The sequence below is a fragment of the Ascaphus truei genome, chromosome 15 (assembly GCF_040206685.1).
Source record: "Ascaphus truei isolate aAscTru1 chromosome 15, aAscTru1.hap1, whole genome shotgun sequence".
Lineage (NCBI taxonomy): Eukaryota > Metazoa > Chordata > Amphibia > Anura > Ascaphidae > Ascaphus > Ascaphus truei.
Genome location: NC_134497.1, coordinates 42,100,159 through 42,125,638, shown reverse-complemented (window position 1 = coordinate 42,125,638; position 25,480 = coordinate 42,100,159). Strand labels below are relative to the sequence as shown.

General features: G+C 49.7%; 1 protein-coding gene across 2 annotated transcripts in view; it reads left to right on the top strand.

Moving 5' to 3' along the window:
• The window catches only part of LOC142466868 (uncharacterized), a 31,995-nt gene extending 7,895 nt beyond the window's left edge, over positions 1 to 24,100 (top strand). Inside the window, exon 2 of one of the 2 annotated variants that reach the window (XM_075572407.1) lies at positions 21,848 to 24,100. In XM_075572407.1, the coding sequence (XP_075428522.1) occupies positions 21,848 to 23,715 (1,868 nt within the window). In that variant the 3' untranslated portion in view covers positions 23,716 to 24,100. The remainder of the gene's footprint in view (positions 1 to 21,847) is intronic. The other variant, XM_075572408.1, reaches the window with a different exon arrangement.
• The last annotated feature ends 1,380 nt before the right edge of the window (positions 24,101 to 25,480 follow it).

Here is a 25,480-nt window from a genome sequence, read left to right as displayed (position 1 = left end):
TGGGTATCTCTGATGACTGTAACTCCCCAGTGGGGCCTCTGCCTTTGGCCTTTTTCTTTGCTGAAGCTACATACTCCCATCCCTCCCCTTTTGGCTCCTGCTCTCCTCCTACCCCTGCTGACTCCTGCTCCCCTCTTGCCTCTGCTGACCCCTGCTCCCCTCCTGCCGCTGCTGGCCCCTGCTCCCGTCCTGCCGCTACTGGCTCCTCCGAGGATATCTCCATGGCACCAAACTCATTTATCTGGGTCTCCTCTACTAGGGCTTTCTCACTGTCCTGGGGAGCATTATTATGCGCCGCCTCAGGACACTCCCTAAAAGAATGACCCTGTCCCCCACACAAGTTACACAGTACAATATTAGGACAGACAGAACGGTTATGCCCCAGAACCCCACACTGGCTGCACCTAATCTTGTCACAACTTTCACTTAAATGCCTGTTGGACCCACATTTGAAGAGGGAATTTGGGAGGTGGTGAGACATACCATATCTTTCCCACAGCTTAACTTTACACCTCCAACCCCCAGTCCAGACCCACCCTCCTTCCCAGATCTCGTCTTCTATTTTTTCCAGATCAGAAAGTAAAGTACATAGTCTCTGTAACCAATATATAATGTCCTGTTTAGCAACAGCCTTGTTGCAAAAAATTACAGTCACTAGTTTAGTTGCAGGACGACTCACAGGAATGGCAACAAAGTCTTTTTCTACAGAAGTGTGAATTTCAAGTCCTCAAATCTATGCCAGAAAGCTTCTAACAAATCACCCCTTTTGAAGCTTACATCATACTCCCTGTTACCTGGGGTGTGTATGAAGGCAAAAATGTCTGAGGCCTGAAACCCCATAGATTCCTTCAGATGGAATTTACCAATAAATCATTTATCAGGGATATCCCCGGTACTTTTTATATCGCAGTCTCATCACATTTATCCATTTGGCTGGGGGGTTGGAAACTGGGGGTAACTGCTGGACCCTGGACCGGCACCTCTCCATGTGGACCCCGTGCTCTGTCTGCCTTCTGCTCTCTCTCTCCAGCTTCTCCTGGGATGCTCCTCTGTGCTGCACTGTCTGTGGCTGGTGGTGGCCTCTGTGCTGCACCGTCTGTGACTGGTGGTGGCCTCTGTGCTGCACCGTCTGTGACTGGTGGTGGCCTCTGTGCTGCACCGTCCGTGGCTGGTGGTGGCCTCTGTGCTGCACCGTCCGTGGCTGGTGGTGGCCTCTGTGCTGCACCGTCCGTGGCTGGTGGTGGCCTATGTGCTGCACCGTCCGTGGCTGGTGGTTCCTCTAATGTTTTCTCCTGAGGCTGCACAGGTAACAGCTGCAGCTCCTCTCATTCCTCCCTCCCCCGCACTGCACAGGTTGCGCTTTCTTGAGTGCCACTTCTGCTGTGTTTGTAGCACTCTGGCTCCCCTCTGATACTGCCAGCTCTGCAGTGTTTTCTGGACTCTGGCTGCTCTCTGATACGGCCACTTCTACATTGTTTGTATCACACAGATTGCTCTCTGACGGTGAGGTCTCACTAATCACACACACACACACACACACACACACACACACACACACACACACACACACACACACACACACACACACACACACACACACACTGTGAGCTGCTGTTTCTTGCATCTCTCCTTGGTCAGACTCCATTTCTGCTCTGCTGGTCTCAGGGGGCTGCGTTTGGGAGACCCACCCTGTGCTGCAGCTGCTACTCCCTGGGGAGTAGTATTGGATCTTGCAGACACTGAAGGGGTTAACTGCTGTATCATCTTTCCTCTCCCCTCTCAGGTAGAGCTTTTGGCTTCTCTACAAACTGCTACTCCGCCCCTGTGCTTGGGGCTCTCGGGTGCCTCATCTGAGGACATACAGGTGCCTTCCTCTGGCTCACTGCTCATGGTCTCTTCCATTTTTGTAGCTCTGCTCTCTGCTATATTTTTCTTCTGTTTCTTCATTTTACTTAACACTGTCTTCATTTTCATCTGTGTCTACAGACAAACTTTTCTTTCCTTTTGCTGCACTTCTCAGCTGCCTTACTCCTCTCACTCCATCAGAGCCTGCCTCCATGATGGGTCACAGACCCCTCTACCACACACACCTCTTTCACTGCACCTCCATGCTTGTTATCACTCTCAGCCTGGATAGCTCTGAGACAGTCACCTGATTTCCAGCAATGATTTCTTTATATCTGATGCTGGTTGTCGGGTGTGTTGGCTCCCTACTGATTACTCAACCATTCCTCCTGGTTTAACCCTCTGAGTGCTGGATGAAGCACCCAGAGGTATGTCTCCCAGGCATAACTGTTAGTGGCTGACTTCACCCTGTCACAGGCACCATCTGCAGTTGAAATTTAGTTGTAACAATTTAATTTCTTCGGTTGGTAACGTCAGATTTAGGGCCTCAGATTTATCATTATTAATTTTATATCCCGATATCCTGCCGAACTCTGTCAAAAGATATTGAAGATTGGGGAGTGATGTTAAAGGGTTTGCTAGTGTTAATATTATATTGTCCACGAAGAGTACTATCACAGTACATGTGTGTCTGTACAATGAGAACAAACTGATAGGCTCTGGCTCTAGAGCCCCGCCCTCTCCCTAGCTGTCCACAAATTGTATCTACAATCATATTGCAGGACTACATTTTCAATAATTGTGCAAGAATTGAATTCAATTTAAAAAAAGCTGTGTGTGCTGTGCACGCGCATAGTAAGTGAAACTTCTTTGTGTGTTGGCATCAACATATAAAGTAACAATAATATTAGATGTTGTTATAGATATTTGTAATAAAATTGAATCATTTTTAGATGTTACAATTGTATAGTTATATTTTTTGCTTTTAAAAATCCATACTATCATTTTTAATACATGAAATAATCAACTTATGATAACTGAAGTAAGATACATATATTTTCGATTGTAAATTATCTAAATGTCATTGAAAAACTGCATCAATAGTGGATCCGGATGTTGTAGTTGCTATGGCTGGATTGGTGTTGAGAGTTAAATTTAATTTTTCTTGTAGTAATGTAATACGTGGTAGAGCTTCTTGAGATAGAAAGTTGATGTTGAAATCACCAGTTAATATGATGGGTAGTTTGTCATAATGTTTGTTGAACAATCCATCACCTTCAATAGAGTACGGTAGTAGAATGAACTGAATGAATTTGATGATATTCTGTACTGTTTGGTGCAACTGCTGTTGGAAAAATATATGACCAATACTGCAAAAGAACTAGGTGCAAAAATGTATTGAAGGCACGTTAAAAAACAGTAAGAGAACACTCTTACGCGTTTCGCGTGGTCACCCACGCTTTAGCAAGCGGGTGACCATGCGAAACGCGTAAGAGTGTTCTCTTACTGTTTTTTTAACGTGCATTTGATACATTTTTGCACCTAGTTCTTTTGCAGTATTGGTCAAATATTTTTCCAACAGCAGTTGCACCGCTGTCTACAACCTTTGCATTTGAGTACATTAAGCAAAGTTTCTTGCAAGGTCTGTAGTTTGTTGTTTTTTAGTCTTGAAAACTCATTTTGTAGGTCAATTGTGGACGTAGCGTTTCTAAGTCCATGATAAAATTTCTTTTGACCATTTGCTGCGACAATGTACAGACCATTGATGTCAGTGACTCGCGATAAAGCAACGTATACTAATTGTTGCTCATGTCCCTTTTCATACTCGTAGACTACGGAATTAAATGTGCCACCTTGTGATTTATGTATTGTTATTGCACAAGCCGGGATCAATGGAAAATGATTTCGTTTAGCCGTGATAGTTCTATTTTTATTTAGTGCTATACTTGATGTCCGTCTTGTTATTGGCACAGCAGATGGGTTGATGTTGTTGGCTTGCATGTAATGAGCTTTTTTTTTGCGAGCTATTTTCCCCACTTTGGGCGATGTAAGAAAAGTTAGCCATACCCGTTGTATTTGTCCATCATCGCTGTATTGGATGTGAGCTAATGATCCTAAGGCACCATTTGCTAAGCCATCTGAGACATCTACATTAGGCTGTGCTTATAGTGCCGGCGATGCGACGTCGCCCAAAAACAAAAGCTTTTCCGTCGCCGCGTGCGCTTGTAGTGCACGCGATAAGCGACGGAGCGACGTTGCGAAAACTTGACGCAGGTAGAATTTGATTTTTCAAGGGCCGTCACATGACGGCCCTTGAACAAATCAAATTGCGGGAATCCCGCGATGCCGCCGACCGGCGAAACATAACTTTCGCTGGTGGCGATGGGTGACGTCACCCATCGTGTCGCCGTCGGCGGCACTATAGGCAAAGCCTTAGTTGTTACGAGATATGGCTTTGCAATGACAAGCGGTAGTTCATAGGGTAAGCCACCGATATCCAGAACAGACATTTTATAAAGTTTTTGTCGAACGTGCGCTTCTTGCTCTGCATTTCTACAGCCAATAAAGATATCTATTGCCGTTGAAATAGTTTTTTCTGGTGCGGCACTCAGGATGGATTGGTTGTAGGTGTTGACTGAATCATTACGCAAAAAGAGACGTATTCCGTTGGCACATAGATGGTCCGCGTCTTCCTTGGTGTAGAAACGGGATTCAATGAGTTTTTGCTCGCATTCATCTAATTTTATGCCATTACCAATTTTAGTTAGCACAGTTGAGAAGGTTATGTTTGACTGGCGCATAACTTCATCTAGTTCATAGTATTTCAGTCCACGTCACAAAGTGGGTCCCGCAATACGTTTTTTAATTTGTTTATAGATGGGTGTTGCTCGAACTGGAGGTAATTGACGTAAGTCGCCAATGAGAAAGAGGCTTTGGCCACCAAAGTTGTTTTCAACATTTCCAGTTATCTGCTTCAGCCTGGCATCAATTTGAGACGGGTGCTGAGTTACTATCATGCTCACTTCATCAATGATAATCACTTTGATGTATTTGAAAATACTTCTTACTCTCTGTGTTACCCACTCTCTCTCTCTGCCACTCACTCCCTGTCTGTCACCCACTCTCTCTCTGTATGTACACACATATATATATATGTGTGTGTGTGTGTGTGTACAAACACACAGAGTACCGCATGCACGCCTAAGATCCATAAAAGCCCCTACCACCCACCGGGCAGACCTATCGTGTCTGGCATGGGGGGGTTGTGTGAGCCTGCCTTGAATTCATTGATTCATTCCTGTGCCTCTCCGTTACCACTTTACCATCTTACCTGAGGGACACGATGGATGTGCTGTCCAGATTGGACTGCATCACGGTCGACAAAAATACCATCCTCGCGTCCTGTGATGTAGAATCCCTGCACTCCAGCATTCCCCATCGTGCCGGCCTTATGGCTTCCAGGTTTTACTTATCTATGCAGAACATTTCTTCAGATTACCAGTGATGAAAAGTTCAGTCCGCGCTCTGGCTCTTTAAACCTGGAATGTTGATCCCTCTCTGTTCTTTTGCTGCTCTCGTGTTTTGAGGTGTCTCCCCCACCTCCAAATGTGGATTCCACCGGAAGACTCCGACGGCGATACCAATGTCAGCAAAAGATAAAAAAACACAAAAGCGCACCAAGATGAGAGATGTAATATATATTATCACAAATAAAAATAGTAATAACTTACATATAAAAATTCTTTAATAATCCCCGATTCTGACGTTGATCACAGGAGTAGGGCATCACATAGGAAATGTAAGGGCAGTCTCAGTCCTGGGAGATCAGTCCCGCGCGCTGGGGCTGTCTCCGTTGTGTCTCCTATCCTCCACGTGTGTTAGCGTGGTGGGGAGTGTAGCGCGCATGCGCAGGAACCGGAGCCCTCTATAGGTGTCCTTAGGATGCCTGTCCGTTTCTGATCACGTAGAAACGATCGGGAACGAACAAAAACGATACACTTGGATGTGTACTGGTAGTAGATACTGAAACCGCCAGCCACAATAGTCGCCACGACACAACGGAGACAGCTCCTCTCATGATACCTCTTAGATTAGAGCACAAGAACTGAGAGAAAGGTTCATTAGGAGAGGATACAGCAAACGTTGTGTCGAGGGGTTTTGACAACAGTCTTGGCAGCAGCACAGAGTACCTTTTGGTACCTAAATATAAAGGTCAACACAAAATTAGGTTTGTAAGTACATTTAATCAGCAGTGGCCCGACCTGAGGAGGATTCTGGCTAAACATTGGGATATACTTATGATGGACCGGGATCTTAAAATTTCGCTGGGTGAGCATGTTAACTTAACGAGCCGCAGATCACCCAATCTGCGAGATCGCTTGGTCCATAGCCACTATGTTCCTCAGGTCGGGTCCACTTTTCTTTCAGGTTTCAGAAAGACGGGGTTGTTTAAGTGTGGTTGTTGCTCAGCGTGCAAATTCCAGCGCCACACGAGCACCTTTACAGATACACTAGGCACACGTACTTATAAGATCTTCAACTTCCTCAACTGTAAAAGTAAGGGGGTGATTTATCACCTATCCTGTCCTTGTGGTCTTGTCTACATTGGCATGACCACAAGGGAGATACGCTTCAAGGTATTGGAACACAATCGCAATATCAAGAATGCACAGCGGTACTTAGATACTTTAAAAAAAATTACATCAGTGGCTAGGCATTTTTTACAGCACCATGGTTCTGACCCGGCTGTTCTCTCTGCGTTCGGCGTTTTACAGTTACATAAACGCATCAGTGGTGGTGAACTAGAGGGGGGCGCTGTTAAGAAGGGAATGCAGGTGCATAGTCCAGTTGAGAACCATGGTGCCAGCTGGCCTCAATTATTACTTGAGCTTCACAATGTTTCTTTAATTCTGTACCCCTGACTTGCTAATTCTCCCCTCCTTTTCTCCTCTTTTTCATGTCCTTCCCGATTGTTCCAACACCTCCCTACAATTTGTTTGCAGTGGCACTACCCCTGAACCACAAGATTTGGTGTAAAAGATTTAGGAAGTTTCTCAATCTAGATAATATTTCCCAGCACAACAATAGACTATTGGACATCGGTAATATCTATCTATGACAATCCAGTTTGTTATATGTGGAGAAAACAGAATTTTTGGATGATATAAATTGACAATGGACATTTTCAGAGAGAAGGACATTATTCTCCTAATTAAGTGACTCTGTGGATCAGTGAACTTAAAGTTCAGTTCACATTGGGAGCCCATTTTTCACATTTTTTGATATGATGTCAAGCTTTATTATGTGATGTAATATGTGAATATCGATATTAATAACCTTAGTTGGTTATTTCTATATAGAGGAATCACAATATCAATATAACAATATCACTCCAATATTAGCTGACATTGGTCTTTTTGATTAAATGCCATCTGTGGTTATAGATGGTATACCCTTAAGTACAGCCCCAGTGATGCATTGTAATGCCAATGTTGTCTTGTCAAATAAAGCATTTATTTCCATCTGTTAGGTATTAACTCCCTTATGTGTGGAGTTAGCTTCTGGCCTTAGTCTGCAGGTTTCTTGCAACAGCACCATACAACTGTGATGGGTGGCGCGTTGCCATGGTAATGACGCAAGTGACGCGATGACATCATATCATGGCTACGCGGCCCGTTTCTTGCATTCACGGGCGGTTCACCATCTTGTAGGGATTACACCTGCTATTAGTAAGTAGTAACAGCTGATTATTGGCGTGCAATTGGTATGAATTAATACATGTATATATAGTCTGCGTTCCCCTGCCATGCCAGCACTCCCAGTTGAAGACCAGTTGGGTCGAAACGCGTAGGAGTGGGAGTTTGGCAGGGGGACCCCTTTACCTCACCTCTGGTACCAAGGATTACTCACAGGATTTACCAGATATTATTCATATGGTGATGTATTGGACACTGTGATCCTTTTTTGGATTTTTTCTCATTCATGCACAGGCACTGCAGGTTCTATATACAGTCTATGTTTTTGCATCTCTTCATAGTCTCTTCATGATTAGCTATTTATATTATTCTGCCACCGGCTAATAGCTTTTCTTATTCCCTGATGTGATTTGTTGCATGTTTTGATGTGTTTCATGTTCTGTGTACTTGGCTTTCAGGCATTATGTGGTATTAACTATACACGTGTACTTTATACTATTCAAATTATCCACTCCACTTTCCTGGTTCGCCATCTATTCGTCTTCACCCTTTTCATTAGATCCCCATGTGGTCTCTGTTTTAGTTATTTGTGTCCTGGTGTATTTTTTGATCAGACACTGTTAACAGCCCATCATTGTCTCTCAGTTCATTTTCCCTTCAGTTGTGAGGTATTATTTTATTTATAAAATATTTTACCAGGAAGTAATACATTGAGAGTTACCTCTCATTTTCAAATATGTCCTGGGCACAGAGTTAAGACAAATAATATATGGGTACAGATACAGTTACATAAATGAGCAGGTTATCTTATACTATATTAGTGAAAGCACTGTATGCCTGCTGCCTGCTGCCTGGATGTTCGGTGTCCCTAGGGGAAATCTCATTGGTCCCTTGGGCCGCCCCCGCACACCTCTCATTGGCCTGAGGCGGAGTGACGGGCCAAAGGACACACAGGGACACACACACACACACACACACACACACACTCTCTCTCTCCACCCTCCACCCTCCTTAACGGCTGCCCGGCCTTGACCCCCCCGCCCTTCCCGGCGGCTGGCCCGCAACAACGGAACCCTCCCTATCACCACTCCGTGGGACCTCAACATCACCCTCTCTCCCGGTGTTCACCCTCTCTCCCGGTGCTCACCCTCTCTCCCGGTGCTCACCCTCTCTCCCGGTGCTCCCTCTCCCCCTGTGCTCCCTCCCACAGACCCCCCCCCCCCCCCAGAGCACGCTCTCGCCGCTCTCACCTTCAGGCCTAGAGGCCGCGCCCCCAGCTCACCATCCCCGGGCGCGCTGCTCCGGCTCTCTCAGTCGGAGGAGACATCACCTCCTCACCTGAGCGTCTCAGCTCCGCCTCGCCGGGGGGAACGGAGACCGCCGAGGAACCCGAGGAGGAGCGCGGCCCGGTGCGAGCTAAGTAACCGCAGGGGAAGGGATCTTTCACCCCGGTCCGGCCCTTCACCCCCCCCCCCCGGCCCTTAACCCCCCCCCCGGCCCTTAACCCCCCCGGCCCGGCCCTTAACCCCCCCCCGGCCCGGCCCTTAACCCTCCCGGCCCGGCCCTTAACCCCCCCCCCCCGGCCCGGCCCTTAACCCCCCTCCACCCCCGGCCCTTAACCCCCCTTCTCCCCCCCGGCCCTTAACCCCCCTCCCCCCCAGCCCTTAACCCGGCCCGACCCTTAACCCCCCCCGGCCCTTAACCCCCCGACCCTGCCCTTCACCCCCCCCCCCCCTGGCCATGCCCTTCACCCCCCCCCCCCCTGGCCATGCCCTTCATCCCCCCCCCTGGCCATGCCCTTCATCCCCCCCCCGGCCATACCCTTCACCCCCCCCCCCGGCCCTGCCCTTCACCCCCCCGGCCCTGCCCTTCACCCCCCCCCCCCCGGCCCTGCCCTTCACCCCCCCTGGCCCTGCCCTTCACCCCCCCCCCCCGGCCCTGCCCTTCACCCCAGCCCTGCCCTTCACCCCCCCCCCGGCCCTTCTCCCCCCCCCCCGGCCCTGCCCTTCACCCCCCCCCGGCCCTGCCCTTCACCCCCCCCGGCCCTGCCCTTCACCCCCCCCGGCCCTGCCCTTCACCCCCCCCCCGGCCCTGCCCTTCACCCCCCCCCCCGGCCCTGCCCTTCACCCCCCCCCCCGGCCCTGCCCTTCACCCCCCCCCCCGGCCCTGCCCTTCACCCCCCCCCGGCCCTGCCCTTCACCCCCCCCCCCCCCAACGCCCTGCCCTTCACCCCCCCCCCCCGGCCCTGCCCTTCACCTCCCCCTCCGGCCCTGCCCTTCGCCCCCTCCGGCCCTGCCCTTCACCCCCACCCTCCCTGCCCTTCGCCCCCACCCTCCCTGCCCTTCGCCCCCACCCTCCCTGCCCTTCGCCCCCACCCTCCCTGACCTTCGCCCCCACCCTCCCTGACCTTCGCCCCCACCCTCCCTGACCTTCGCCCCCACCCTCCACACACACACACACATGTACACAGACACACACACACGTACACAGACACACACACGTACACTGACACACACACGTACACTGACACACACACGTACACTGACACACACACGTACACTGACACACACACGTACACGTACACACACACGTACACGTAGACACACACACACGTAGACACACACACACGTAGACACACACACACGTAGACACACAGACACCTATACAGACACAGACACCTATACAGACACACGTATACACACAGACACACGTGTACACACAGACACACGTGTACACACAGACACACGTGTACACACAGACACACGTATACACACAGACACACGTATACACACAGACACACGTATACACACAGACACACGTATACACACAGACACACGTATACACACAGACACACGTATACACACAGACACACGTATACACACAGACACACGTATACACACAGACACACGTATACACACAGACACACGTATACACACAGACACACGTATACACACACACACACGTATACACACACACACGTATACACACACACACACGTATACACACACACACACGTATACACACACACACACGTATACACACACACACACACACACGTATACACACACACACGTATACACAGAGACACACGTATACACACAGACACACGTATACACACAGACACACGTATACACACAGACACACGTATACACACAGACACACGTATACACACAGACACACGTATACACACAGACATACGTATACACACACACGTATATATACACACACACACACGTATACACACACACGTACACACACACGTAGGCACACGTATACACACGTAGGCACACGTATACACACACACACACATACACACACGTATACACACACATGTAGACACACACGTACACACACGTATACACACACATGTACACACACACGTAGACACACACATGTAGACACACGTATACACACACACGTAGGCACACGTATACACACACACACACGTAGACACACGTATACACACACATGTAAACACACACGTATACACACACACGTACACACACGTATACACACAGGCACACGTTGACACACGTATACACGCAGACACGCAGACACACGTATACACGCAGACACACGTATACACGCAGACACACGTATACACGCAGGCACACGTATACACGCAGGCACACGTAGACACGCAGACACGCAGGCACACGCAGACACACGTAAACACGCAGACACGTAGACACGCACACACACGTAGACACGCACACACACGTAGACACGCACACACACGTAGACACGCACACACACGTAGACACGCACACACACGTAGACACGCACACACACGTAGACACGCACACACACGTAGACACGTAAACACGTAGACACGCAGACACACGTAGGCACACACATGTACACACACGTAGACACACACACACGTAGACACACACACACACGTAGACACACACACACACACGTAGACACACACACACGTAGACACACACACACGCACGTAGACACACACGCACGTAGACACACACACACGCACGTAGACACACACACGTACACGCAGACACGTACACACACACACATGTACACGTATACTCACACACATGTACACGTTCACACACACACATGGAGTCATACACACACACATGTACACACACACACACACACGTATACACACACACACGTATACATACACATCATGTATACACACACACATGTATACACACACATGTATACACACACACAATGTATACACACACACATGTATACACACACACATGTACACACACACAAACGTAGACATACACACACATGTATACATACACACACTTATACACACACACATACAATGTATACACACAAACATGTATACACATACACACACTATCCCCAGCACCACCACATCAGCACACCGGTATTCCATGCCCCCCCAGCACACTGGCATTCTCGGCTCCCCACCATTCCCACCCCCCATCAACACCATCAGCACCCACACATTGGCACCTTCGCACCTCCCCCATCGGCACACCCACATCCGCACCCCCACATCAGCAACAAACCCTCCCAAATCAGCACACCGATACAATCACCATCAGTACAGCCACAGCAGCAGTACCACCGCACACCGCCATGGGCCGCGTGGACCACTCCCCACCCAAATGCCACCCCCAGCTGGGTAGCTTGCTCATAAAGAATTTGAAGGCAAGACAGGAAAGGTGAACTTTGCGCCTAGACTCTAGTGATGACCAATCTAGTTCTTTGAGCATTTCGCAGTGATGTGTGTTATAGTTGCATTGGAGAACAAAACTACAAATTGAATTGTAGAGGGTGTCAAGTTTGCTAAGGTGGGTTTGAGGTACCGAGCCATATACTATGTCTCCATAGTCAATAATTGGCATTAACATCTGCTGTGCGATACGCTTTCTGACCTGGAGACTTAGGGAGGATTTGTTCCTGTAAAGTACCCCTAGTTTGGCATAGGTTTTGGATGTCAGTGTATCAATGTGCATGCCCAGGTATTTAAAACTAGTAACAGGAGTTAGGGTGGTGTTAGTGTTGGTTCTAATCTGGAGCTCAGTCACTGGAAGCTTTAAAAATGTAGTCTTCGTCCCAAATACCATTGTTACAGTCTTGTCAGTGTTAAAAAAAACAGTTTGTTTTGGGAAATCCATTTTTCGAGTCCCAAAAAGTCAGATTGAAGTACGTGTTCAAGGTCGGAGAGGCTATGGCTTTGTGCATATAAGATTGTGTCATCTGCATACATGTGTATTGAGGCTTCCTTACAAGCTGTGGGAAGATCATTGATGAACACTGAGAAGAGTAGGGGCCCCAGAGCAGAGCCTTGCGGGACGCCACAGGTGATATCCAGGGGGTTAGAGTTAGAGCCTGAGATGGACACATGTTGGGATCTACCTGATAGGTAAGACTGAAACCAGTTTAAAGCATGCTTCCCTATTCCAGAGCTCTGGAGTTTGTTAAGCAGGATAGCATGATCAACAGTATCAAAAGCCTTTGCAAAATCTAGGAACATTGCACAGTGAGTTGACCACGTTCCATTCCACACTGGATTTCATTGCAAACTTTTAGCAGGATAGTTACAGTAGAGTGTTTGGGGCGAAAGCCAGATTGGAATTGGCTAGGGAAATTTGTCTTGGTATAGTAATCGCTTAGTTGGGAGTGGACACATTTTCCGTGACTTTGATAGGTTGGGAGAAGGGAGATTGGCCTGTAGTTTGAGACAGTGTTTTTGTCCCCACTTTTGAAGATTGGGACAACTCTAGCAGTTTTCCAGGTCTTAGGGATATGGCCAGCAGACAAGATAGAGTTTACAATGGAAAGCAATTGGTTTGGCAATTGCTGGGGCACCAAGTCTTAGGAACCTAGATTGTAGTAAGTCAGGTCCACATTGGCTGCTTAGTTTTAATTTGAGGAGCGCTTGTGTAATCTCCTCTTCGGATACTGGGCCAAATTGAAAATTGTGGGGCGTGTAGGGAGGGGGTGGGGCTATGTGGGTACTCCCAGGATGAGATTCAGGTTGTGGTTTGGGTTGCGTTTCGCTAATACGTTAGTAGCACACCCCACAAAGTAGTCATTGAATGCATTTGCAATGTCGGTGGGGTTTGTCAGAGTAATATCCCCCTTAGTGATATTACTTGGCTGTTGATGGTTAAAAGGCTGGAATATGTTGTTGATAACCTTCCAGAAGTTAGCTGGGTTTGATGTATTCGGAGGAGATTGTCAGAGTAATATTGTGCTTTTGCATGCCATGTTTGCCTTGTGCACATGTTCCGCAGGCATCTGTAGTGATTGAGATCCTTGGTAGTGCCAGTTACTGAACTGGTAGAGTGCTATAAGGTCAGGTGTAACCCATGGAAGGTGGGCACCCCGTATCCTTATTCTGCGTAGTGGAGCATGGGTATCACAGAGTTTTAAGAACTCGGATTGGAAATAGTCAAGCGCAGAATCAGGGTCGGAATTAAATCGATTCTGTGCAAGGGCAGTTGGTAAAGTCAGCCAGTAACTGTTGTGGGTTAAAGTTTCTAAATGTTCTAGTTAGGAGAACTTTAGGGCTTGATTGGGGCGGTTTAATTTTCCTTACACAGTACACTATTGCATGGTCACTAAAAATGTCAGGAAGGATGCCAGAGGATGGATTCTGCTGGGATTTGAGGAGAGAATCCAGTCAAGCAAGGAATGGTTGTGCGATTTCAGGTTTATCCGTGTGGGTTAGGAAATTAGTTGCGATAGGTAAAGCGATTTGATTTGTATCTGGATTTTGTGGTTTTTAGGGTCAAGCCAATTGAAGTTAAAATCCCCAAGAACTAGCAGCTCACTCTTTTAATTCAGAGAGGAAATGGAGCCAAGAAACTGGATGATATCACTTAGGGATTGTAGAGGGGCTTTAGGGGGGCGGTAGATGCCAGCAAGCAAGATGGGCTTAGAAAAGGGGAGGCATATCTGCCAAGTAGGATTTCAAAAGAGGTTGGTCTTGGGGGGCAATTTAACAGTGTAAATTGTAAGGTGTCTGCAATATAAAATAACACCCCTCCTCCTCTCTTTGACCTATCTCTCCTAAAAATGGAGTATCCCTGAATGGCAATAAGTGCATCAGGGGTTTTAGGGGTTAGCCATGTTTCCGTAAGAACGATGGCTTTTGGTTTATGCATAAAGCACCATGCCCTTAGTTCGTCCAGTTTGGGCAGCAGACTACAGATATTTATATGGGCGAGAGATAGCCCTTTTTGGAATTTGAAAGGGGTATTCTCAGGGGTATGGGACAGAGTTGAAGTGGGAGGGCCTGGTTAGATTCAATATCACCTGCTAAAGAGAGTAATAGTATGAGTAGAAATTTGAGTAGTTGTTTGCAAGTTGTAACTTATGATTTTTGCCAATTGAGTGTGCGGTGGTTGGAGTGCTGGTTTTCAGGGTTCTCCACAACATTCAGTAGATAGTGCGAGGCTTTTGAGTAATCCGGGGTGTATGGTGATGTTGGGCGTGGGCCAGGAGGGGGGAGTGTGTAGTGGATAGAGAGAGTAACATTTCAATGAGGCCACGAGAAAGAACAAAGTGGAGGTAAAAAGCAGGTTCATTATGCCAGAGGTAGGTAATGCTGCATGGAGCTGTTTTGAGCCAAGTGTGTGTGTGTGTGCAGACTAAACAGCAGGGATCATAGTGTGGTCAGAATAGCTCACCGTTTGTTGCCAATTGTAGAAGAGTTTGCAGAAGGATGCAGTCCCCAGTCACCTCTAGTCAAACTATGGTCTAACTATATATTCTCACTTAAAAACTCACTTTAAGATGCCTCACTATATCATGCCAATGCAGTCCCATTGTCCCAATGCAGTATATTGTCACTCTCCATTTTATTTTCTTCCTCCCTGTTTTTATTTATACAATAAACTTTATTATTCATTTGGTACACCTGTGTGCTCCTTTAAAGGATATTTTCTGTATATATATATATATATATATATATATATATATACACAGTGTTCGACAATTATATACATTTACACGCCCGGGGCGTGTGGATTTAACCCCCGAGCGAGTAAATATTGGCCCAAGCAGCACACGGTGTGTTTTTAAAATTTCCCCGCGCTCGTGCTGCTGTTTTCCCCCGCTCGCGCTGGAGAAAAAAAAAAAGGCCGAGGCGGGTTCATGTTGCTGGAGAGATTACCCCGCCTCCGGCTCTCTGAGCAGTGCCCTCCCTGCCTCTCAGCAATGCTTCCACTCCTCCCCCTTCCGGCAGCCAGCCCCTTCCATGCCTGTCTGCCTCAGGCCACTGCAGGGCCATCTGTCACCCCTCCCATCGGGCCATCCGCCCCCACCCCTCGCACCGGCCATCCGCCCCCCCCTCGCACAGGCCATCCGCCCCACCCCCCCTCCCTCACCCCAACTCTCCCCTCACCCCAACTCTCCCGGCCCCGTGACCCTCTCCCTCCTCACCCCACGCGTTGTCGGTGTGCCGCCTCTACGGACAGTCTCTTCTCCTGCTCTGATGGCAGCTGTTGGTAGGGGAAATCCCCTAACCGGAGCCTCTCCCTGCTCTAAGCAGGGGAAATCCCCTAACCGGAACCTCTCCCTGCTCTAAGCAGGGGAAATCCCCTAAACCCTAACCGGAGCCTCTCCTGCTCTAAGCAGGGGAAATCCTAACCGGAGCCTCTACCTGCTCTAAGCAGGGAAATCCCCTAACCGTCCTTCTACATTCTATCAGTGAATACTGCGCGTCGCGCCCCCTCTGTATGAGGCCCCCGCTGCCTTGTGGACCCCCTGCCTTACGGTGAGTGTTGTGTGTGTGAGTGACAGACGGTGTGTGCTGGTGAGGTGTGTCACCCTCTCTCCCTCTCCCAGTGTCACCCTCACCCTGTGTCTCCCTCCCTCTCCCTGTGTCACTCACCATCTCCCTCTGTCACCCTCTCCCTGTGTCACCCACCCTCTCCCTCTGTCACCCTCTCCCTGTGTCACCCACCCTCGCCCTGGTCACCCACCCTCTCCCGTGTCACCCACCCTCTCCCGTGTGTCACCCTCCCTCTCCCCGTGTCACCCTCCCTCTCCCCGTGTCACCCTCCCTCGCCCTGGGTCACCCTCCCTCTCCCGGTGTCACCCTCCCTCTCCCTGTGTCACCCTCTCCCTGTATCACCCTCCCTCGCCCTGTGTCACCCACCAGCGCCCTCTGGTCACCCTCTCCCTGTGTCACCCACCCTCTCCCTGTGTCACCCACCCTCTCCCCGGTCACCCTATTCCTGTCACCCTCGTCCCTGTGTCACCCTCCCCCGTGTCACCCGCTCTCCCTCTCCCTGTTCACCCTCTCCCTGTGTCACCCTCCCTCTCTCTGTCACCCACCTCTCCCTGTCACCCTCCCCCTCTCCCTGTGTCACCCTCTCCCGTGTCACCCTCTCCCTCGTGTCACCCTCTTCCTCTCCCGGTGTCACCCTCTCCGTCCCTCTCCCTGTGTCACCTTCTCCCGCTCTCCCTGTGTCACCCTCTCCCTCTCCCTGTGTCTCCCTCGCCCTGTGTCACCCTCTCCCTGTGTCACCCTCTCCCTGTGTCACCCTCTCCCTGTGGCACCCTCTCCGCTCTACCTGTGTCCACCCTCTCCCTCGCCCTGTGTCACCCTCGTCCCTCTCCCTGTGTCACCCTCTCCCTCTGTCACCCTCTCCCTGTGTCACCCACCCTCTCCCTGTGTCACCCTACCCTCTCCCTGTGTCACCCTCCCTCTCCCCGTGTCACCCTCCCTCGTCCCCGTGTCACCCTCCCTCTCCCCGTGTCACCCTCCCTCTCCCCTGGTCACCCTCCCTCTCCCCTGTCACCCGTCCCTCTCCCCGTGTCACCCTCCCTCTCCCCGTGTCAACCCTCCCTCTCCCCGTGTCACCCTCCCTCTCCCTGTGTCACCCTCCCTCTCCCTGTCACCCTCCCTCGTCCCTGTCACCCTCCCTCTCCCTGTGTCACCCTCCCGTCTGCCCTGTGTCACCCTCCCTCTCCCTGTGTCCCCCTCCCTCTCCCGTGTGCACCCTCCCTCTCCCTCTGGTCACCCTCTCCCTCTGTGCACCCTCCCCCTCTCCCGCTGTGCTCTTCTGCCCCCTCTCCCTCTGTCACCCTTCCTGTCACCCTCTCCCTGTGTCACCCTCTCCCTTGTGCACCCTCTCCCTGTGCACCCTCTCCCTGTGTCACTCTCCCCATGTGTCACCCTCCCCCGTGTCACCCTCTTCCTCTCCTGTGTCACCCTCTTCCCTCCCTGTGTCACCCTCCCTCTCTGTGTCACCCACCCTCTCCCTGTCACCCTCCCCCTCTCCCTGTGTCACCCTCTCCCTGTCACCCTCTCCCTGTGTCACCCCTCTCCGTGTCACCCTCTCCCTCTCCCTGTGTCACCCTCTCCCTCTCCCTATGTCACCCTCTCCCTCTCCCTGTGTCACCCTCCCTCTGTCACCCTCTCCCTCTGTCATTCATCCTCTCCCTCTATCATTCACCCTCTCCCTGTGTCACCCTCCCTCTCCCTGTGTCACCCTCCCTCGCCCTGTGTCACCCTTGTCACCCTCCCTGTGTCACCCTCTCCCCGTGTCACCCTCCCTCTCCCTGGTCACCCACCCTCTCCCTCTGTCACCCTCTCCCTGTGTCACCCACCCTCTCCCTGCTAGTCACCCTCTCCCTGTGTCACCCTCCCTCTCCCGGGTGTCACCCTCCCTCTCCCTGGGTCACCCTCCCTCTCCCTGTGTCTCCCACCCTCTCCCTCTGTCACCCTCTCCCTTGTCACCCCCTCGCCCTGTGTCACCTCCCTCTCCCGGTGTCACCCGCTCCGTGGTCACCCTCTCCCTCGTCCCTGTGTCACCCTCTCCCTCTCCCTGTGTCACCCGCTCCCTCTCCCTATGTCACCCTCTCCCTCGCCCTGGGGTCACCCTCTCCTCTGTCACCCTCTCCCTCTGGTCATTCACCCTCTCCCTCTGTCACCCACCCTCTCCCTCGGTCACCCGCTCCCTCTGTCACTCGTCACCCACCCTCTCCCTCTGTCACCCTCTCCCTCTGTCACTCTCTCCCTGTGTCACTCTCTCCCTGTGTCACCCTCTCCCTGTGTCACCCTCCCTCTCCCTGTGTCACCCTCCCTCTCCCTGTGTCACCCTCCCTCTCCCTGTGTCACCCTGTGTCACCCTCCCTCTCCCTGTGTCACCCTCTCCCCGTGTCACCCTCCCTCTCCCTGTGTCACCCACCATCTCCCTCTGTCACCCTCTCCCTGTGTCACCCACCCTCTCCCTCTATCACCCTCTCCCTGTGTCACCCTCCCTCTCCCTGTGTCACCCTCCCTCTCCCTGTGTCACCCTCCCTCTCCCTGTGTCACCCACCCTCTCCCTCTGTCACCCTCTCCCTGTGTCACCCTCCCTCTCCCTGTGTCACCCTCCCTCTCCCTGTGTCACCCTCCCTCTCCCTGTGTCACCCTCCCTCTCCCTGTGTCACCCTCCCTCTCCCTGTGTCACCCTCCCCCTCTCCCTGTGTCACCCTCCCCCTCTCCCTGTGTCACCCTCCCCCTCTCCCTGTGTCACCCTCCCCCTCTCCCTGTGTCACCCTCCCCCTCTCCCTGTGTCACCCTCCCCCTCTCCCTGTGTCACCCTCTCCCTGTGTCACCCTCTCCCTGTGTCACCCTCCCCCTGTGTCACCCTCCCCTTTGTCACACTCTCTCCCTCTCCATGTGTCACCCTCTCTCCCTCTCCCTGTGTCACCCTCCCTCTCTCTGTCACCCACCCTCTCCCTGTCACCCTCCCCCTCTCCCTGTGTCACCCTCCCCCTCTCCCTGTGTCACCCTCTCCGTGTCACCCTCTCCCTCTCTGTGTCACACATACCCTCTCCCTGTGTCACCCTCTCCCTGTATCACCCTCTCCCTGTATCACCCTCTCCCTCTCCCTGTGTCACCCTCTCCCTCTCCATGTCACCCTCTCCCTCTCCCTGTGTCACCCACACTCTCCCTGTGTCACCCACACTCTCCCTGTGTCACCCACACTCTCCCTGTGTCACCCACCCCCCCACCCTCTCCCTCTGTCACCCTCTCTCTGTGTCACCCACCCTCTCCCTGTGTCACCCTCCCCCTCTCCCTGTGTCACCCTCTCCCTGTGTCACCCTCTCCCTGTGTCACCCTCTCCCTCTGTCACCCTCTCCCTGTGTCACCCTCTCCCTGTGTCTCCCTGTGTTACCCTCTCCCTCTCCCAGTGTCACCCTCTCCCGCTCCCTGTCATCTTCCCTCTCCCTGTGTCACCCTCTCCCTGTGTCACCCTCTCCCTGTGTCACCCTCTCCCTGTGTCACCCTCTCCCTGTGTCACCCTCTCCCTGTGTCGCCCTCTCTCTGTCGCCCTCTCCCTCTCTCTGTCGCCCTCTCCCTCTCTCTGTCGCCCTCTCCCTCTCTCTGTCGCCCTCTCCCTCTCTCTGTCGCCCTCTCCCTCTCTCTGTCGCCCTCTCCCTCTCTCTGTCGCCCTCTCCCTCTCTCTGTCACCCTCTCTCTGTCGCACTCTCTTCTTCCCTCTCTCTGTCTCACACTCTTCTTCCCTTTCTCTGTCGCACTTTCTTCTTCGCTCTCTCTGTCGCACTCTCTTCTTGGCTCTCTCTGTCGCACTCTCTTCTTCGCTCTCTCTGTCGCACTCTCTTCTTCGCTCTCTCTGTCGCACTCTCTTCTTCGCTCTCTCTGTCGCACTCTCTTCTTCGCTCTTTCTGTCGCACTCTCTTCTTCGCTCTCTCTGTCGCGCTCTCTTCTTCGCGCTCTCTTCTTCGCGCTCTCTGTCGCACTCTCTCTTTGTCTCTCATTCTCTGTGTGTGTGTCTCTCATTCTCTCTCTTTCTCTGTGTGTGTGTGTGTGTCTCTCTCTCTGTGTGTGTGTGGGTGTGCCGCTCTCTGTGTGTGTGTGTGTCTCTCTCTCTCTGTGTGTGTGGGTGTGCCGCTCTCTGTGTGTGTGTGTGTGTGTGTGTGTGTGTGTCTGTCTGTCTGTCTGTCTGTCTGTCTCTCTCTCTGTGAAGCGCCGACGTCCAGACACTGGTTAAGGGGTTCAGGAATGTAGTCATTCACATCTGGCTTTTATTTCTAGATCCGACATTGAGAGACACACACACGCGACTATTTGTATTATAATGTAATACAATAAATACATTTATGTCAAAAACGAATGTTGTTCTGACTAGGTATTTATTAAATGTATTTTATTTATATATTTTATTTTAAAGCGGGGTTGGGGGCGGGACTAGGGGCGGAGTTGGGGGCGGGACTAGGTGGCGAGTAGATTTTTTGGTTGGGCGAGTAGATTTTTGGGTGATTTGTCGAACACTGTATGTATATATATATATATATATATATATATATATATATATATATATATATATATATATATATATATATATATATATATATATATATATGTGTGTGTGTGTGTGTATGTATATATAATTTGTCACAGCAGCCAGCACACGCATGTATAATGAAAACTCCAGATGCTAGTCTCATTGAAGATAATAAAGATGAATATTACCAGATGATGATCCAGTAAGGAGAGACAGCACACTCGTGTTGAATCTTCAAAGTGGTGTAATGAAACACACAAAAAACAACTTTTCGGGTTCCTGCAAACGGAACCTTCCTCAGGGTTGTATGTGTATATATATATAGATAGATAGAGAAAGAGAGATCTATCTATCTATCTATCTATTTATCTATCTATCTATCTATAAAATCAACTGTATCAATGTGTTTAATAAAATGCAATGTTTGTATGGGGAGAATCGGTAACACAAGTACAGACTCCTTGTTCCATAAAAAAAAAACCTTTAAACAATTGTATTAAAAAATTAACACAGTTCTGAAATTCACTGGATGATATTGGTATGGCTTAATTAAGTCTGAATAACATCTGTGATCTCAAATACAATAATTGGGCATTTGGTTCCTGATATAACAAAGGTGATCTAGCAGAAAGTTGGGTCATCCTATAACTACTGTATTACTGTAGCGACCTGGTACATGGTGCAGTAACGGGAACATGAGACAAGTATTCTATTCATTGTACAAACATTTTTTAATTATACCTTCGCAACTGAAACTATTGACTTACTATCTATCTATCTATCAACGGATTAGAAAAGATTTCTGCCACTTTAATTGGTGTTTTGCAGCTAGTGAGATTTCCTTTTAAATTGTTAAATATTATGATCCACTACATCTTCTCTCCCTGCGTTAATGCTGCACATGCTTGCTAAACCCTTCATTTTTACAATGTACTTCTACAGTTTAGTTTCATCCTGAACTTTTTGTGATATGCCAACTTACCTCTCCTTCATGACCTGTTGTTAGACAGTTTGTGTAACAGTGACTTTTTTTGTCTCGTCTAGTACAAAGACAAGCATCAATAATCCACCCATGCCGACACTGCAAGGTTGCTTTTAGCAGTCAGGATTATCGCCTCAAACATCGGAAGTTCAAACACCCAAATGATAAAATGGAAAAGATGAGGACAGAACAATCTTGGAACATTCCAATAAATATTACAGAAAATGTATCTTTCAACCAGTCAAGGCAATTAATAAACATTGTAACTGCTTCTCATTCCAAAAGATATATATTAGCAGCTGCCACAGGAAAAGATCTTGGAGAAAATGGGAAGAGTCTGACTTGGTTATCAGACCAGAACCTACAGAAGAGGACACAGACTGGGGAGAGACCACATATATGTCAGGAATGTGGGAAAGGATTTAGTAACTTATCCAGCCTGAACAAACACAAGAGGACACACACAGGGGAGAGACCGCATGTATGTGGGGAATGTGGGAGGGGATTTAGTCAGTTATCCCACCTGAACACACACAAGAGGACACACACAGGGGAGAGACCGCATGTATGTGGGGAATGTGGGAAGGGATTTAGCTGGTTATCCAGCCTGGACACACACACGAGGACACACACAGGGGAGAGACCGCATGTATGTGGGGAATGTGGGAAGGGATTTAGTCGGTTATCCAACCTGAACACACACAAAAGGACACACACAGGGGAGAGACCGTATGTATGTGGGGATTGTGGGAAGGGATTTAGTGTTTCATCCAGCCTGGATACACACACGAGGACACACACAGGGGAGAGACCACATGTATGTGGGGAATGTGGGAAGGGATTTAGTGACTTATCCCACCTGAACACACACAAGAGGACACACACAGGGGAGAGACCACATGTATGTGGGGAATGTGGGAAGGGATTTAGTGACTTATCCAACCTGAACACACACAAGAGGACACACACAGGGGAGAGACCGCATGAATGTAGGGAATGTGGGAAAGGATTTAGTCAGTTATCCCACCTGAACACACACAAGAGGACACACACAGGGGAGAGACCGCATGTATGTGGGGAATGTGGGAAGGGATTTAGAGGCTTATCCAGCCTGAACACTCACAAGAGGACACACACAGGGGAGAGATGGCATGTATGTGGGGAATGTGGTAAGGGATTTAGTCAGTTATCCCACCTGGACACACACAAAAGGACACACACAGGAGAGAGACCGCACGTATGTGGGGAATGTGGGAAGGGATTTAGTCGATTATCACACCTGAACACACACACGAGAATACACACAGGGGAGAGATCGCATGTATGTGGGGAATGTGGTAAGGGATTTAGTGTGTCATCTAGCCTGATCACACACAAGAGGACACACACAGGGGAGAGACCATATGTATGTGGGGAATGTGGGAAGGGTTTTAGTGACTTATCCCACCTGTACACACACAAGAGGACACACACAGGGGAAAGACCGCATGTATGTGGGGAATGTGGGAAGGGATTTAGAGGCTTATCCAGCCTTAAGGCACACAAGAGGACACACACAGGGGAAAGGCCGCATGTATGTAGGGAATGTGGGAAGGGATTTAGTGACTTATCCAACCTGAATACACACAAGAGGACACACACAGGGGAGAGACCGCATGAATGTGGGAAATGTGGGAAGGGATTTAGTCAGTTATCCAGCCTGAACACACACAAGAGGACACACACAGGAGAGAGACCGCATGTATGTGGGGAATGTGGGAAGCGATTTAGTCGGTTATCCAACCTGAATACACACAAGAGGACACACACAGGGGAGAGACCGCATGTATGTGAGGAATGTGGGAAGGGATTTAGTCAGTTTTCCCACCTGAACAAACACAAGAGGAAACACACAGGGGAGAGACCTTTCTCTAAAGCCAGGCATGTTTAGGGATAACCAGCGACTAAGACGCTCACATAAAAATGCACACATGTATCTGTGTTACACTAAATCACAATGAAAAGTGACTTAAGTTTATGGTGCATAAAACGAGCATTTTTAAAGGATAAAGTTATAACTTTTTTAATGCTGGTTATTTGTATCATTCTTATTGCAGTTTTTTGTCAAGAAAAATGTTGTTCTTAATAATGTTTTATATTTCCATGCTGTTGGTTCTAATAAAATATGCATTCCCCATTATGCTGAAGCGGTCTGTAGTCTCACTTAGCTGTGAATTGGAATAGTTTCGCCGTGACCAAATTGCCACCGGCATTAGGCCACCGACGGACTCTCCGCCACCAGCCGCTTCTAATGTATGTTTTTTTCCTGTTTTGGGTAGAGGGTTAATTTTGGGGGTTTAGTGTAAGGACTTGAGGTAGGGTTTTTTTAGGTTAAGGGCTTAAGGTGTGGGGTTTTAGGGTAAGAGGGGGCTTAGGATTTAGGGGACTTACTTTAGGGGGTTTAGGCACTTACCTTAGTGGCAAAGTGGCCAGCGGTTGTGTGAGTCGTGGCGAAACAGCCGCGACCGAATGTCCTGTGAATACTGAGGTGGAGGACAAAGACTAACGTCCCCAGTGAGAGACATTAAAGCAGCCGCGTTTACGTACTGTATGTCTAGGGTGACCTAGACCTTATTGAAGGTGTAGGTTGGAGTACTTTCTTGATCCTCTAATAGGATATGCCAATGTGTCCAGCAAATTTTGAGGAACAATCATCAATTATGCATCGTAGGTTTTTAAATAGAGGGTACACTAGAAGTTGTGTAGATAAAGCATACAAAAGAGCTAAGAAAACAGCACGTAATATCTTGCTTTATGGAAGAACTAGCCAGAGGACCGAGATAAATCCGATTTTGGATAATCGGGACATATAATAAACAGTGGCGTGAAATTAAAAAGGCACTTGTATGTATGTCTTTATTTACATAGCGCCATTAATGTACATAGCGCTTCACTTTCGACACATTGGCATATCCTATTAGAGTATCAAGACTTAAAGAAAGTACTCCAACCTACACCGTTAATAACCTATAGTTCCCCTCAAAATTTGGCTGATACTTTGGTACATAGCCATTTTTGGGGCCAATAAATAGAAACATAGCTAAAATCTAAAACTGTGGGAACGTTTCGCTGTGGCACTGTAAGGAATTGGGGAACAGGTCCTTTGCGACGTGTTCCCTCCTTACCTGTCTCCGCACGGACCTCCGTTCTTGCACCAGCGCATGCGCGCACCCCCGCTCTTGTTTACAGAGCACGCACAGCTCTTCTAATGTGGCCACGGAGCCTAGCTCCGCCCCCTCAGATGCGCCGTGCTTCTTGCGAGCGGCGCGCTCATGTGACGCTGTGCACCGCTCCCCAGCTGCGTGGCAAGATTTCCTAATGCCCACTTGTCTCCTGCAGCCTATCCTAGCCTCCGCAGATGCCGCGCTTCCGCTCCGCCTTCTTGGCTATTGGTTCCTGTTATATACCCTGCTCTCACTTCTAGTCTTTGCTGAAGATAACTAGCTGTAGCCTTGTGCTCTTGCGTCTGTTGTGCCTTGCTCCTGTCTCAGTCTCGCAGTTTTTGGATTCTATGTGTACCGACCCGGCTTGACTACGGAACCCCCTCTGAACTTCGACCCAGGTTACCCTCGACTCTGTGTACCTCTCCAAAACAGACCACGGCTATACAGACTTCTACAATTCTGACATCTCTAACCCCAGACCACAGCTTAATG